The following is a 14,321-nucleotide window of genomic DNA, read 5'->3' on the forward strand; positions in this document are numbered from 1 at the left end:
GCTGGTGACCATTTCTTTGGGTGATGAGCGGTAAATTTACTCACTAGTCGTTTCATTTCAGCTCGCCTAAAATTTAGTCGCTGGTTGATTTAAAGTCACCTGGTGTTAAGTGACAGGCGTCTGAATTTGAATTGCTGGAGGAGGAGGGGAAACAGTTGTATGCAAAAATGCTATAAAGATATGTAAAAGGTGGAAAATGTTCAATAAAAAAATACATTTAATCAAAAAAAAAATGGTAACAACTCACTATAGTGATGTTTGCCCACTGTAAAACCACCCCTATCCTATGTTCACATCTCATTCCATGGACATGTTCGTTGTATGCCCTAAGAAAGTTCCCTTGGCATACCCCAAATTTAGCCTTAGACCAGGGGTGTCAAACTCATTTTCACCGAGGGCCACATCAGGTTTTTGGTGAACTTCAAAGGGCCGATTGTAAGACGGTACAGTAAGTGCTCGTTCACACCAGCGTATTTGCGTACATAATATGCAGAGAACAGAAGCCATTGATGTCAATGATTTCATTCACATGATGTATATTCTCACACAGCATGACCTATATTGTTTCAAACTACGCACCCCGATAGGCCATTGAAGTGAATGGGCCGCGCAAATACGTGGTGAATGCGCAGGAAGCCTATGTATTCAATGCACATTTGCGCACCATCTCAGGGGCCCATCTGCGTTCTTTTCTGCGTGCCCAAATACGCAGGCATAAGCGATTTTCGATTGCACAAATACGTAGCGTATTTGTGCGACCGAAATGCAATTACGCCCGTGTGAACGAGCCCTAATAGTGACCCCCATAGTGGTCGCAGTAGTAATAGTGACTCTGATAGTGGCCCCAGTAAAAATATTGACCCCCACAGTAGACCAGTTAGTAATAGCGATCCCCACAGTGGCCCCAGTAGTAATAGCGACCCCTACAGTAATATTACTCCCTCCCAGCAGCAATATTACCCACTCCCAGCAACAATATTAACCCCCCCACACAGCAACATTAACCCCCACCAGCAATATTAACCCCTCCCCCCTGCACCAATATTAACCCCCTCCCAGCAACAGTATTAACCCCCACCCACCCAGCAGCAATATTAACACCCCCCCCCCTCCTCCCCTTCCCAACCCGGCAGCAATATTAACCCCCTGCCAGCAACAATATTAACCCCCTCCCAGCAGCAATATTAACCCCCACCAGCAATATTACCACCCCACCCGACCCCCGCAGCAATATTAACCCCCTGCCAGCAACAATATTCACCCCCACCAGCAATATTACCACCCCACCCGACCCCCGCAGCAATATTAACCCCCTGCCAGCAACAATTTAACCCCCACCCCCCAACACACCAGCAATATTAACTCCCTCAGCCCCGGCAGCAATCAGCATTATTAACTTTCTCCCAGCAACAACAATATTAACCCTCACCCCCCAGCAGCAATATTAACTTCCCCCTTCCCCAGCCATGTGCTTACCTCCACGATCCGAGGAGGAACGGTGCTGAGCCCGGGTGGCATATGAACTTTTCCCACAAGACTTCTGCACTATTGAGCAATTCCAGCAACCTGATTGGTTGTTTGGGGAATCAGCCAACCCAGACAACCAATCAGGTTGCTGGAATTGCTGACTAGTGCAGAAGTCTTGTGGAAAAAGTTCATATGCGTCCGGGTGTGCACTGACATCAGTGAGCAGCACGGCACGCTTCCTCCCTGAGTCCTCTCCTGCGGAACTGAAGAGCAGGGGACTCGGGGGAGAAGGGATCAGCGCTGTCAGTGTGATTACCAGCGGGGAGCTGCGGCACCCCAGCTGGTAATCACTACAGTGGTGAGCGGCCGTCGGCACGCCGCGGGCCACATAACACAAGGCAGCGGGCCGGATTCGGCCCGCGGGCCTTGTGTTTGACACATGTGCCTTAGACTTTCATTCACACGATCAAGCTCAAAAGAATGGCTTTTTTGAAATCCATCAAACGGGTACAGTGGTGCTTGAAAGTTTGTGAACCCTTCAGAATTTTCCAGATTTCTGATTATATTTGATCTAAAACTACATCAGACTTTCACACCAGTAGTAAAAGTAGATAAAAAGAACCCAATCAAATGAGTCAACAACATTAGACCTGGTTATTTATTGAGGAAATTGATCCAATATCACTTGTCTTTGAGTGGCAAAAGTATATGAACCTTTAAGACTAGCATATAATTTGAAGGTGAAATTAGAGTCAGATGTTTTCACTCAATGGGATGACAATCAGGTGTGAGAGAGCAACCTGTTTTATCTAAAGAACAAGGATTTATCAAAGTCTGATCTTTACAAGAAGTTTGTAGAAGTTTATCATTGCATTAACAAAGGGGATTTCTGAGGACCTCTAAAAAAGAGTTGTTGATGCTCATCGGGCTAGAAAAGGTTACAAAACCATCTCTAAAGAGTTTGGACTCAAGCAATCCACAGTCAGACAGATTGTGTACACATGGAAGAAGTTCAAGACCATTATTACTCTCCCTAGGAGTGGTCAACCAACAAAGATCACGCCAAGAGCAAGGCGAGGTCACAAAGAAACCCAAGGTAACCTCAAAGCAACCAAAGGCCTTTCTCACATGTTAATATTCATGAGTCCACAATCAGGAGGACTCTGAACAACAATGGTGTGCATGGCAGGATTGCAAGAAGAATGCCACTGCTCTCGAAAAAAAACATTGCTGCCCTTCTTCACTTTGCTAAAGATCGCCTTGACAAGCCAGAAGGCTATTGGAACAATGTTTTGTGGACACATGAGACCCAAATAAAACTTTTTGGCTTAAATGAGAAGCATTATGTTTGGAGAAAGAAACACTGCATTACAACATGAAACCTCACATCATTTGTGAAACATGGTGGTGGTAGTATGATTTGGGCCTGTTTTACTGCATCTGGCCCAGGATGTCTTGCCATCCTGACCTCAATTCTATAGAAATATTGTAGAAGGACCTGAAGATAGCAGTTCATGAGAGGAAACCCAGCAACATAACAGAGTTGAAGCTGTTTTGTATGAGCTAATATTCTTCCAAGCCGATGTGAAGGAGTAATGTCTAGAGGCAGTTTTTGCTACACACCAGATACTGAAATAAAAGTTTCACATACTTTTGCCACTCACAGACATGCGATATTGGATCAGTTTCCTCAATAAGTAAATCACCTTCTCTGATATTTTTGACTTGTTTCTTTGATTTGGTTCTCTATCTACTTTTAGGACTTGACATAAAACTACATCAGATGTTTACATAAGTATAGCAGACATTTGGAAAATTCTGAAGGGTTCACAAACTTTCAAGCACCACTGTATGCATTAGTAAACCCATTTTTAACCATATAGGAAAGAGTAGCCTGTGTCACAGTAGCTTTGGCAGAGCATTCATGAACCACCATGCTCAGAATGATCACTGCTTTAATTACCTCCCAGATAGGAAAGTAAAATGTGATTATTACCAATAAGCAAGATCCATAAATCTATAGGTTCTCCTTGTGATCTCCCTTTAATTCCTGATTTAAGTTCATGTAATAATTGTGAGCAATGTAACATTTCTTTCCACTTCATATGTGTAAACTACAGCCACGTACCGAATTTTGTGATTTGTTAACCTGAGGCTCATCTCGGAAGTGTTCTGCTTCCAGAAGGAACTTAGCAGCATCGACTGTAAAACCATCAACACCTTTCTCCAGCCAGAATCTTATAATATCCTGAGATAACAAACAGATGTATTTAATTGCTATGGGAACGGTATTGATGGAGACATAATCCATCTTATTTCCATCTGCTTAGCAAGACTGAGACATAGAGAAAGAGCCTTAACTTGGTCAGATGCTAATTGTAAATCGCTGAGACATAAGACATTAGCTGAAACTTCACAACAGTAACTACAGTAGTCATATTGCTATATAAACTGATATGCAGAAAAGCTAGAAAACCTTAGAGGGGTTCATTGGGGTAAGGGTCTTTGCACAGATGTGATCATGTTGTGTTATGTTTCCCCAATTTCCACAAAATTGCGGCATTTTGCCACTGTTTCGTAAAATATACATGCATGAATATGCTTGACCCCCATATCACAACTCTGGTATGTCATAGTTCCCAGGAACAAATCTATCCAATTCAAGTATATGTATAATAGGACAGTCCAGTCCTACAGGTGCTAAATCTAATGTCTGTCAACACTTTCAAGCGCTTCTCAGTTTTCAACACATTTTCTAAAATATAACAGGTTCTCCTCACCCTCTTATTTGCTTCTGTTTGCACCCTGTTTCATTTAAGTTCTGATTATTCAATTTATCTTACCTATTTTTCTGCGGTTTGCAATCCACTATCTGGCAGGGAGTGTGTACCAAGCCTACCAATCTGCTAGTAGTTCACTGTCCTGTACTTCCTTGCCCTCACTTTTCATGCTACATTGCTCTGTCTCTGGTCCAATCAGTAGGAAGGCAGTATCTGAATACCCACCCATCTGCTTTTCCAGGTAAATGCAGGCATTCAATGATATTCTTGCCAAATGGTTAGTAAAGCCAAAAGAATTTTTACGCAGTATTACATAGTTTCCATTCACATCTACTGGTTGAATGAGAGATGCTCTTTGTAACGGCTCTACACACTGACCAAGAGACGAAGATTCTGAACAGAGGATCTCCCCCTATGAACTCAGAATGACCTAACTGGATATATGGAAATGGATTTTCTAAACTTTATAACACCTTTAAGAGTTTTGACATAGTAGAGTCTCAGGGCGCGGTAGTCATCAATAAGGTGGTTGTGCTTTGTAAGTTGGAATGAACTGTACATGAAGGCATCACAAATACAGATCTGCAGAAAGGAGTAAGTGACTTTCTTTTACTGAGATAACTTGAGATTTGCTTAATACCTAATTTGTGTCACTCATGTAAAAGTTAATAATTATAAATCAGGGAATCTTCTGTTATTGTTTTAAAGGTTCTTTGGACAGGCTGTCAGCAGTTTGAAGTTATGTGTAGAGTGACTAATTTTATAATTATGGCTTAATGAGAAAACCAGCAGGTGTAAAGTTCAGCGGTCTTCCGACTTAACGACGCACGTATTAAGTGATTGAAGTATAAACTTATTAACCTTTCTCATTTTAAAGCTAATTCTCCATTCTGTGATGGAACGCAAGGAGGTGTAAAGAAGATGTCAACATGTGACACAGGTAAAGATACGGGAAGAGAACCTATCAAGTGTCATCAATTCAGTCTTAAAGGGACAGCAATTTATGGGAATCTTTAGCCAGCTTTTTGGATTGTAAAACGCCCAGCATGCCGCTTTAGAACTTGCTAACTGCTTTGGACGCATTTTTGTTAAAATCGCTGCTCCATGTTTTAGCATAAAAACTTACTTTTATTCTAACTTGTGCTGTATGTAAATTGTGGTAACTGGAGTCATCTGGGCCCCTATATCCGCGCCTTGTCCAGGTTGTTTAAAAGGATTCTTTGGGATTTCAGTATTTTTTCGGTTGATGACTTATGGTTAGGATAGGCCATCAATAGATGATCGAGGCGCGTCTGCCTTTGAAGATCCATGCCGATCAGCCAATGTCCACCACCACTGCCAGTACGGACAGCACAGGAAGCGGATGACACCATTGAAATCAATAGGAGCTGCACCTGCTCTACCAACCCGGGCCGCTGCAGTATGGATGGCATGATCTGCTTCCTGCACTGTGGCATGGATCTCGAGTGTCAGACCCCTGCCGATCAACTATTGATGGCCTATCCTGAAGATAGGTCATCAATAGAAAAAATATCTGTCTACTTGGTCAATTTATAGCAGTGTAAGCAATGCTAAAATCCTGTAGGACTTTGGAGCCTCCATTACACTGGTAGAGATGGATGGAGCCTTGGAGATTTTAGCGATGCCAACGCTTATGTCAAACCCAGGGAAACGTCAATGACCCACAACTAGGTGCAGATAGAGGAGTGGCTCTGTGATTCCATATGACTCAAGATCAGCGATTTACATGCAGCCTGCTAGAATAAAACTAAATGTGCTTAAAGCAAGTTCTATAGTGTTATAGTGTTTTTTTTACAGCATAAATTGGTGACTGGTTCCATTTAGGCTCCACCCTAATGGTCAGACATGTGACCTAACAGCTGAGACCCCACAATGCTCTGCTCAGACAGGAAGCTCTTACAATTCTAAATCTAGTCTTGATATGAATAAGAGGAAACACCATGAAACTGACAACAGCAGAAATAAATCAAAGTGTTTGCAAAGTTATTTAAACTTGTATCTAAATTCTAACTTGTGAAATTAAATGATTATTTAAAAAAAAATATATTTTTAAGTTATTTGACTCTATTGTACCTCCCCATCATCGTATAACACAAAAAATGGCGCTGTATTATATTCCATAACGTATTTGGGAGCTACTCTCCAAATTTTGAGGAATTAGTAAAATAATCTCCTAATAGAGCGACTCTCTCTACTACCGGGCTGCAGCATCGGTGACGCTGTAGACCTTCTTATATGGGGCTCTGCCGAGTGCACGAAGCCTAAAAGATGTTTTCGTTGTCTGAATATTATGAGGAACTTAATGAGAGGAAATTTTTTGGGTCCTGTACTTTTAACATTATGGCCATTTTGTAGAAGTGTTGTGACATCATGATTTCCCCTCTGGTTCGTATACCTGGGTACTTGTATGGTATAGTTAAAGGATCTATCCCATGCAAGATATTCTCACAGGCATTTGAAATATGCTAAACTATGCAGATAGACACATAAAGTAATGTGGTTGGAACCCTTAAAAGGTACATCAAACCAACCCTCTGGTTTTGGGGCAAAATTTTGTTCTGGGATAGAAGGAGCAGGGTATATATTACCTGCAGTTGTTGTTCTCTGCCACTCTCCTATCTGCCCGTTTTGGGTATCCAAGATGGATACAGCAATTTTCTATTTGCCTAATACACACTATATACTTCTCTCTGATTGGCCAGCACTGATTAGATCAACAGTTCTAGCCAATCACAAAGCATGTACAGTGCATTACTAGTCTAATACTACCAATGGGGATTAAGTAGTCTAAAGCTTGCATTATCCATCTTGGATGGCGAAAACAGGACCCAGAACTGGTGGATCAGAAGGATGGCAGAGAAGAATAACTGCAGGTAATATACACCTAACCCCTCTGGTCCATGGACAGTATTTTGGCCGGAAACCGGAAGAGGCGCTTTAAGAATTTATATAGATACAATGTTATGGCTACAAGTATTTCATACCTATGCTGAGGAAATATTTTTAATACTAGATGCTTACATGTATTCACCCACTGACGAGGAGTAAACACCTCCATGTAACAAGTGGACCAGTGGTGCTATAAGTGAGTATTGAGGTGATGGCAGCAATGTAGTGTTCCAGTTTATGCAGACGAATGGTCAGTTGTTCAAATACTACTTTTAAACAGGAGATCCTTTAAAACTCAGAGATGATGCTGGCTCCGAGGACTCTCCTTCTATGCCCTTCCTATACTCCAGTTCCAGGCCAGGATATAGCATTTCTTAATGAGCCCAGGAACCTCAAGCTATTTCTCAGATGACATATATCTATAGCACAAATTTGTAATAGTTAGAGACTAGAGATGAGTGAACGTACTCGGTAAGGCCGATTTCGCAATCGAGCACCGCGATTTTCGAGTACTTCACTACTCGGGTGAAAAGATTCGGGGGCGCCGTGGGTGAGCAGGGGGTTGCAGAGGGGAGTGGGGGGGAGAGGGAGAGAGAGAGCTACCCCCTGTTCCGCGCTGTTACCCCCCGCTCCACCATGCCACGCCCCGCCCCCGGCGACCCCCGAATCTTTTCACCCGAGTAGTGAAGTACTCGAAAATCGCGGTGCTTGATTGCGAAATCGGCCTTACCGAGTACGTTCGCTCATCTCTATTAGAGACTACTCTAGTTGGTGAATGTGTAATGGATTGTGTACAGGAATTTTAGTTTTAGTAATGTTATGTGGTCAATGCAACAGTATTCACCAGAACCTCATATCAGGACCAGTAAGATTCTGATCACCCAGTGTAGGTACCAATACAGGACCAGTCCTCATGAACACCCAACCTATTACCAGAGATAGTTCAATAACATAGAAGCCCACTAAGGAACGGGTGAACCCACCAGTTGACCCAAACATGAACATCGTACTGCGTTGTACACCCACTGCAATACATTCTGATAGGCAAAGTACAGCATCTTAGCTAATAATATACCTGTTCAGTGGGTCTCTGGAATACATTCTACAGATTTCATATTTCCACTTACCAGTATTTCATTCACTACATCAGGATTGTAAAAATTTAAATCTGGCTGCTCTTTTTGAAACTGATGCAGATAGCATTGCTGCCTTTCACTGTCATATTCCCAAGCAGAGCCTCCGTACATGCTCACCTGAAAGTAAGAGAATGTTTTTAGTGGAAAAAGCCTTTGCTTCTGATAGATACGGGTTTATAAATCAAATATGAGTCTAGTTATACGTTTTTTTTCTAAAAAACTTGGATGTGTCACTTAATAAAGCTGAAGGCGGCCATTTTGTAATCTGATCCAATTAATGAAAATGTTGCCAATAACTCATCGGTATCAATAGCCAATTTAAGTTAGGCAGTGATGTCACTAGCGCCTCATGGATTACATGGAAAACCTGAACTAGTATAGTTGTCTAATTTATGTTATAATGAACATCCAAGTAGGACCAAATCACAGCAATATCTAAACACAACATGGATGCATTTGAAAATTAGTGTTGAAACTTACCCAGTTATTGGGAGGGATAACTTTGCCATCATATAGACAGTCACGCCAAATATAGTAGTCAGTATATTTATCAGTTTTATGTCTGCTAAACTTGAACCAGTCGTGTTTATTGCTGGTGTGATTTGGGATTAGGTCAATGATTAGTTTTATACCTAGTGGATAAGAAGACATAGTTAAGACTTAGTTACAGTCAATGGAATAAGTGTGGCTTGTAAATCACATCCCCTTACCTTTATCATGGAGAGCAGCAAGTAGGTTCTCAAAATCGTTCATGGTCCCAAAAGTAGGGTCAACAGACCTGAAGTTATCAACAGCATATCGGTAGTCTTTCAGGGTGGATTCGTAAAAAGGAGCAACCCAAACAGTGCTGACATCCAGATACACAAAGTGATCTATCTTTTCTTGGACTCCTGAAAAGTTTTAAAACCAGTTAGGTTTTATGAATGTTCTTCGGATTGGCAGATAACAAAAAAAAAAAGACCAATCGACAATGAGACAAGAGGTGGGAGGACCCTGCCCATAAGATTTTACAATCCACGGGGAATAAGAAGAGAATTTTGTAAAATTGCAATTGCATTCAAATTTTTAATATCATTGGACACGTTACCTTATCATTAATAAGATCTCTATGACTCATCCCATAAGAAATAGACCCTGGTGTTAAATGCCTCCAATGTCAGCTCCAACTGGATTTGTCTTCTATTGGGCCTTTGAGGCTCATTATTATGTTAGAGGATAGGCTCATTGGGAATCCTTTGGTAGCTCGTCCGACCATGATACCCTCCAACCTGGTAACCTCAACGGCAGTACATGCTGCATTTGCATCTAAACCCTTGGAACAACACTAACACGTGATAACCCTACATGGGCTCCTGCCAGTTTACCTCACCATAGTCTCTAGTGGTTTTATATGGACCACTTTATAAAACATTGGTTGTGTTTTTTTTAGCTTACAGAATCATTAAACTTTTGTATTGTACATCATTTGTTGTCTGTTATGACATTTGGAGGAGAAATGTATTTGAGATATTGCTGCAGACTTGCAGTGTATTAACCTGAAATGATGTCTTTATTTCACTTTAGGGTGCACATGCAAGTTTTGATCTTATTTTTATGCCGTTTTCAATGTCAAAATCAAGTGTGAACTTAAAGGAAAAGAAAGTCAGGAAAAATTTTCTACTTCTCATCTTCTTTAATCCACTTCTTGTTTTGGCTTCAAAAACTGCATTAACAGGCTTACACAAAGCCTAATGAACAGTCGGTGCAGAGTCACGGAAATTGCACCAACTAATATATCGGACCACGCAACTCATCATTCCTTAGCACGAATGGACTATAACAGCAGTAGACCAGTTCCTGGCTAACAGAAACAAAAAGACAAGACGCCAATGGGCAAAAGAGTAAAAAAAAATTGGATCACTGAGCAGTGGGAAAACATTGTCTGGGCAGATGAACCCAGATTTCTGTTGCACCATTCTGGTGAGAGGGTCAAGAACTAGTGATAAGCAAAGCACGTCAGAGTCTAGCCAACACCACATGGCCCATATTTCTGCAGAACAGTTTATACACTCAGTGAAATCTATGCTGCCACGATTAATTGCTGAGGTTCTAAAGGCCAAAGGAGGTCCAATGCGCTACTAGATGGATGTATCTGATAAAGTGGCCATTTAGTGTTTAGTAGAGTTTAGAGATGAGTGAGTATACTCGCTAAGGCACATTACTCGAGCGAGTAGTGCCTTAGCCGAGTATCTCCCCGCTCGTCTCTAAAGATTCGGGGGGCGGGGAGCGGCAGGGGAGAGCGGGGAGGAACGGAGGGGAGATCTCTCTCTCCCCGCTCCCCGCCGCAACTCACCTGTCACCGGCGCCGGCCCCCGAATCTTTAGAGACGAGCGGAGAGATACTCGGCTAAGGCACTACTCGCTTGAGTAATGTGCCTTAGCGAGTATACTCACTCATCTCTATTAGAGTTTAGTTAGGGTGCTTTTACAACCCCTTGTGGCCCATATGGGCCCTATTTAGACATATGGACATAATAAAAGGTTCACAGAGTGGATTTTTCTCTGTCCTGCAGGTCTATTACATTTGAATGTCTAACCAGATCACGTGGGGTAAGAAAAGTTGTACACACAATGATCAGCTGATCAGTAGTTGGCATTTTTTTTATTTATTAACGAGGCTGTCTTCTTGAGACAAGTCCTTTTAAGTGTTTTTGATTCTATATACTGTACACTATTGTGCCTTTAACCCCTTTCCTCTTCATGGGAGCAGGGTACTTCCCGCAAAATGACGTACCCTTACGTGATAGGGATAGCGCGTGATCATAGGAGATCTCGCGCTATCCCGCAGCGGTAGCCGGCTGTCACTAGTAGCCGGCCTCCCGCTGCAACAGCGGGGAGCATTGGAGATGTGCCCCCCCCTTCCCCCGCTGTTAACCCCTTCCCTGCCGCGATCTAAGTAGATCTGTGACTTCAGCCACCTCTCGCGATGTAATCGCGAGAGCCCGGCTGGTTCCTATGGCAAGATACCGGCGTTCTGTATTGCCATTACCTAAGATCGCTGTAATAAGCATGGCAGGAGAGAAGTCCCTCACCACAGATGGTGTAAAAAAAATCTAAATATTGTACAAAAAATTAAAATGTAAAAAAAAATGTTTTAAAAAAACCCTTTTTTATGATTTTTCTTGTATAATAAATTGAACACACTGTTTATTCTGCACGGCAAAAAGCTTTAAAAAAACCTGAAAAACTGAGGCAAAATACTAATTTTTAGCATTTTGCCTCCTAAAAAAACGCAATAAAAGTGATAAAAAAAACATATGTACCCCAAAATGGTACCAATAAAAACTACAGCTCGTCTTGCAAAAAGTAAGCCCTCTCAGATCTCCGTCCATGGAAAAATAAAAAAGTTATAGGACTTTAAATGCAGCGATTTAGAAAAAAATAATAATTTCCCCCCAAAAAAGGTTTTTATTGTGGAAAAGTGGAAAAACCTAAAAAAATATAAGAATTTTGGTATCGTTGTAACCGTACCGACCCGCAGAAAAAATGTATTGTATCATTTATGCTGCATAATTAACGCTTAAAAAAAAAAGAGAAAAAAAAAAAGCTGTGGCAGAATTGATGCGTTTTCTCTCCCTACAATCATAAAAAAAAATAATAAAAGTTTTACAATGTAGTCTATGTATGCATAAATGGTACCAATAAAAACTACAGTTCGCCATGCAAAAAACAAGCCTTTATACGGCCGCGTCAATGGAAAAATAAAAAAGTTATGGCTTTTGAAAAATGGAGGTGAAAAAATACCAAAAATCGCTTGGGAGGAGTGTGCATATATGAATATGCGTGAGTTTCATTGGACTCATCTCCAGTCCAGCCAAAGTAAGATTTGCAAAACCACTAAAGCGATTGGTGTGCTGAAATCAGTGTTGTCCACAGCCCAGCCAAGGGACCTGACAAGTTCCCTTTAAATGATCACTAGTGGATCAAGGACACTCAGTCGGAACTTGTAGAAAAATAATCATTGTAATTGCTTTTTCAAGGGCATAATAAAAAAGGACTAATATCATTATCAGGTCTTGGAGAAGATCATATAGTAAAAGTCTTTAAGCAAGTCATTACCAACCATAAAGCAATAAAACCAATGAAAGCCGTGCACTTTGTTGTCATGACGCATCTGATCATGTGCGCTGTGTGGACACCATTTACAGCACTATTTTACAAGGTTTAATTTACCAAGAAGTTCAAAGTCCACCTGTAATCCATTGTCAGTGATTACTGCCGATTATAAGGTTACCTGTACAGCTGTGACCTGCTAATATATAAGCCAGCAACACACAAAAGCCTAGCAAAATTCTGAAAACTCCGGGGCTTAGGTCTCCTCCACACGAGCGCATGCGTTTTTATGTTCTCTCGTCCGCACCATGAATTCTCATGAATAGAGGATTTTGAGAGATAATTAGCATTTTCTCATCCATTCACACACCCAGGCGCGATGTTTTAGCGAAAATTTTAGCTTGGAAAATTCTCCCTTGGCTTAAATCCTTGGAATGACTTCAGAAGCCTAAATAGAGGCACCTGTAAGCTTTTTGCAGTGTTGGATGCTGCAAGACTCCCTCCTCTTTTTCCGGCTCCCATAGGAGTCTACGGGACCCGCCGGCATATATCAGTCAAAGATAGAACCAGAACTATCTTTTTACCCAGCATATAATAGCAGGCGCGGATTTCGGTTACGTATGTTCCATTTTTTACCGTCAACGTTTTTACGCACCGTACATTCGCCCGTGGAAATGAATGCATAGGAAACCAATAGCTCAGATGGTCGTGTATATTGGCTGGTCATGAAAACGTGGCGACATAGGCACATATATGTTCTCGTGTGAATAAAGCCTTATTTATTAATACTGTCTAATACTTAGACAGTACCTAATGAGACTAGACAGTCATAAAATGCATCAGTTTATCACAGTAGCTTTGCAGAATGAGAAATCTGTTTTTAAGACTGTGTAGTCTACGATTAGACCAACTATTACTTGGCTTAGTTTACGCCCAAAATTTTGCCATAATTTTGATGCAATTTGGCACAATTTACGATATGCCCCTTTTTCAGATAATTTAGAAAAACTGTCTGAAAAGCGTCTAAAACATTATAGAGCAAGGTGCCTGACTTAGAACGCTCCTCTATAATCTAGAACAGAGAAATGCTCAGTAAGAACTAGCAATCGGCAAACTTTTCAATAGTTCGGTTCATTTGGTTCGACGAATTTAAGCGAAAAAATTTGATTTGGTCAAAATTAGTTCGAACCAAACCTGAATATCACAAAGTATATTAAACTGTTCAAGAGCCATAAAACCCCTGTGTAACAGAATAAAGAAGAGGAAAGAAGAAAAGGAAGAAGGCAGGAGTGGAAGAAGAATAGGAAGAAGAAGACATTTTCTTCCTATTCCTCCTCTTCCTCTTTTTCTTCTAGTGAGTTTGACCAACACAAACTTTCCGAGGTTCGGGTTCGGGCTGAATCAAACTTTTTTATCAAATGTGGATCCACTGTGCCACACAGTGGTTGACTTAGAGCTAAATCCAGAGATGACTCCTGAGGAACCCAGATCTTTACCCTTTAACCATACTAGTCAGGATCTGGCCTTCACTGCGGGCAACCGAGACTGTTACTCTTAAAGTGGTCCCAGTTGTTTGGCAGCTGATGCTAGAATAGACCAACAATGAACAATGAGAGTGTAGCAGGCAGTATAACTTCAGAACGAAGAACAAGCCAGAGGTCAAGATACACATTACAGGTTCAACACGGTACAAAAGGCCAGAGGTCGGGGCAGCAGACAGGAGAATGGTCAATTCAAAAAGCAGAACTCTGGAGGGGAGAGTAGAAAGTAGTCAGGAATAGCCAGAAGTCAGAAACAGGAGAGTCAGTAGAAATAAGTTAGCACCTCAAGCTGGGCCAAAAGAACAAAAATGTAGGCAGCTTCTTTAGTGGCAAGGTGCCTGATATAGTCAGGGTTAGCTCATGATTGGCAGGTAAAGCTTTACTAAGGTGCATGCT

General features: G+C 41.5%; 1 protein-coding gene across 2 annotated transcripts in view; it reads right to left on the reverse strand.

The window, feature by feature from the left end:
* Positions 1–14,321, reverse strand: part of SLC3A1 (solute carrier family 3 member 1) — a 32,422-nt gene that overhangs the window by 10,131 nt on the left and 7,970 nt on the right. Inside the window, exons 2-5 of one of the 2 annotated variants that reach the window (XM_066594498.1) lie at positions 9,004–9,183; positions 8,774–8,925; positions 8,285–8,410; positions 3,596–3,715 (exon numbers count right to left, since the gene is read on the reverse strand). In XM_066594498.1, coding sequence (XP_066450595.1) covers positions 3,596–3,715; positions 8,285–8,410; positions 8,774–8,925; positions 9,004–9,183 — 578 coding nt within the window. The remainder of the gene's footprint in view (positions 1–3,595; positions 3,716–8,284; positions 8,411–8,773; positions 8,926–9,003; positions 9,184–14,321) is intronic. The other variant, XM_066594499.1, reaches the window with a different exon arrangement.

This window comes from Eleutherodactylus coqui, chromosome 3 (genome assembly GCF_035609145.1).
Source record: "Eleutherodactylus coqui strain aEleCoq1 chromosome 3, aEleCoq1.hap1, whole genome shotgun sequence".
Taxonomy (NCBI): domain Eukaryota; kingdom Metazoa; phylum Chordata; class Amphibia; order Anura; family Eleutherodactylidae; genus Eleutherodactylus; species Eleutherodactylus coqui.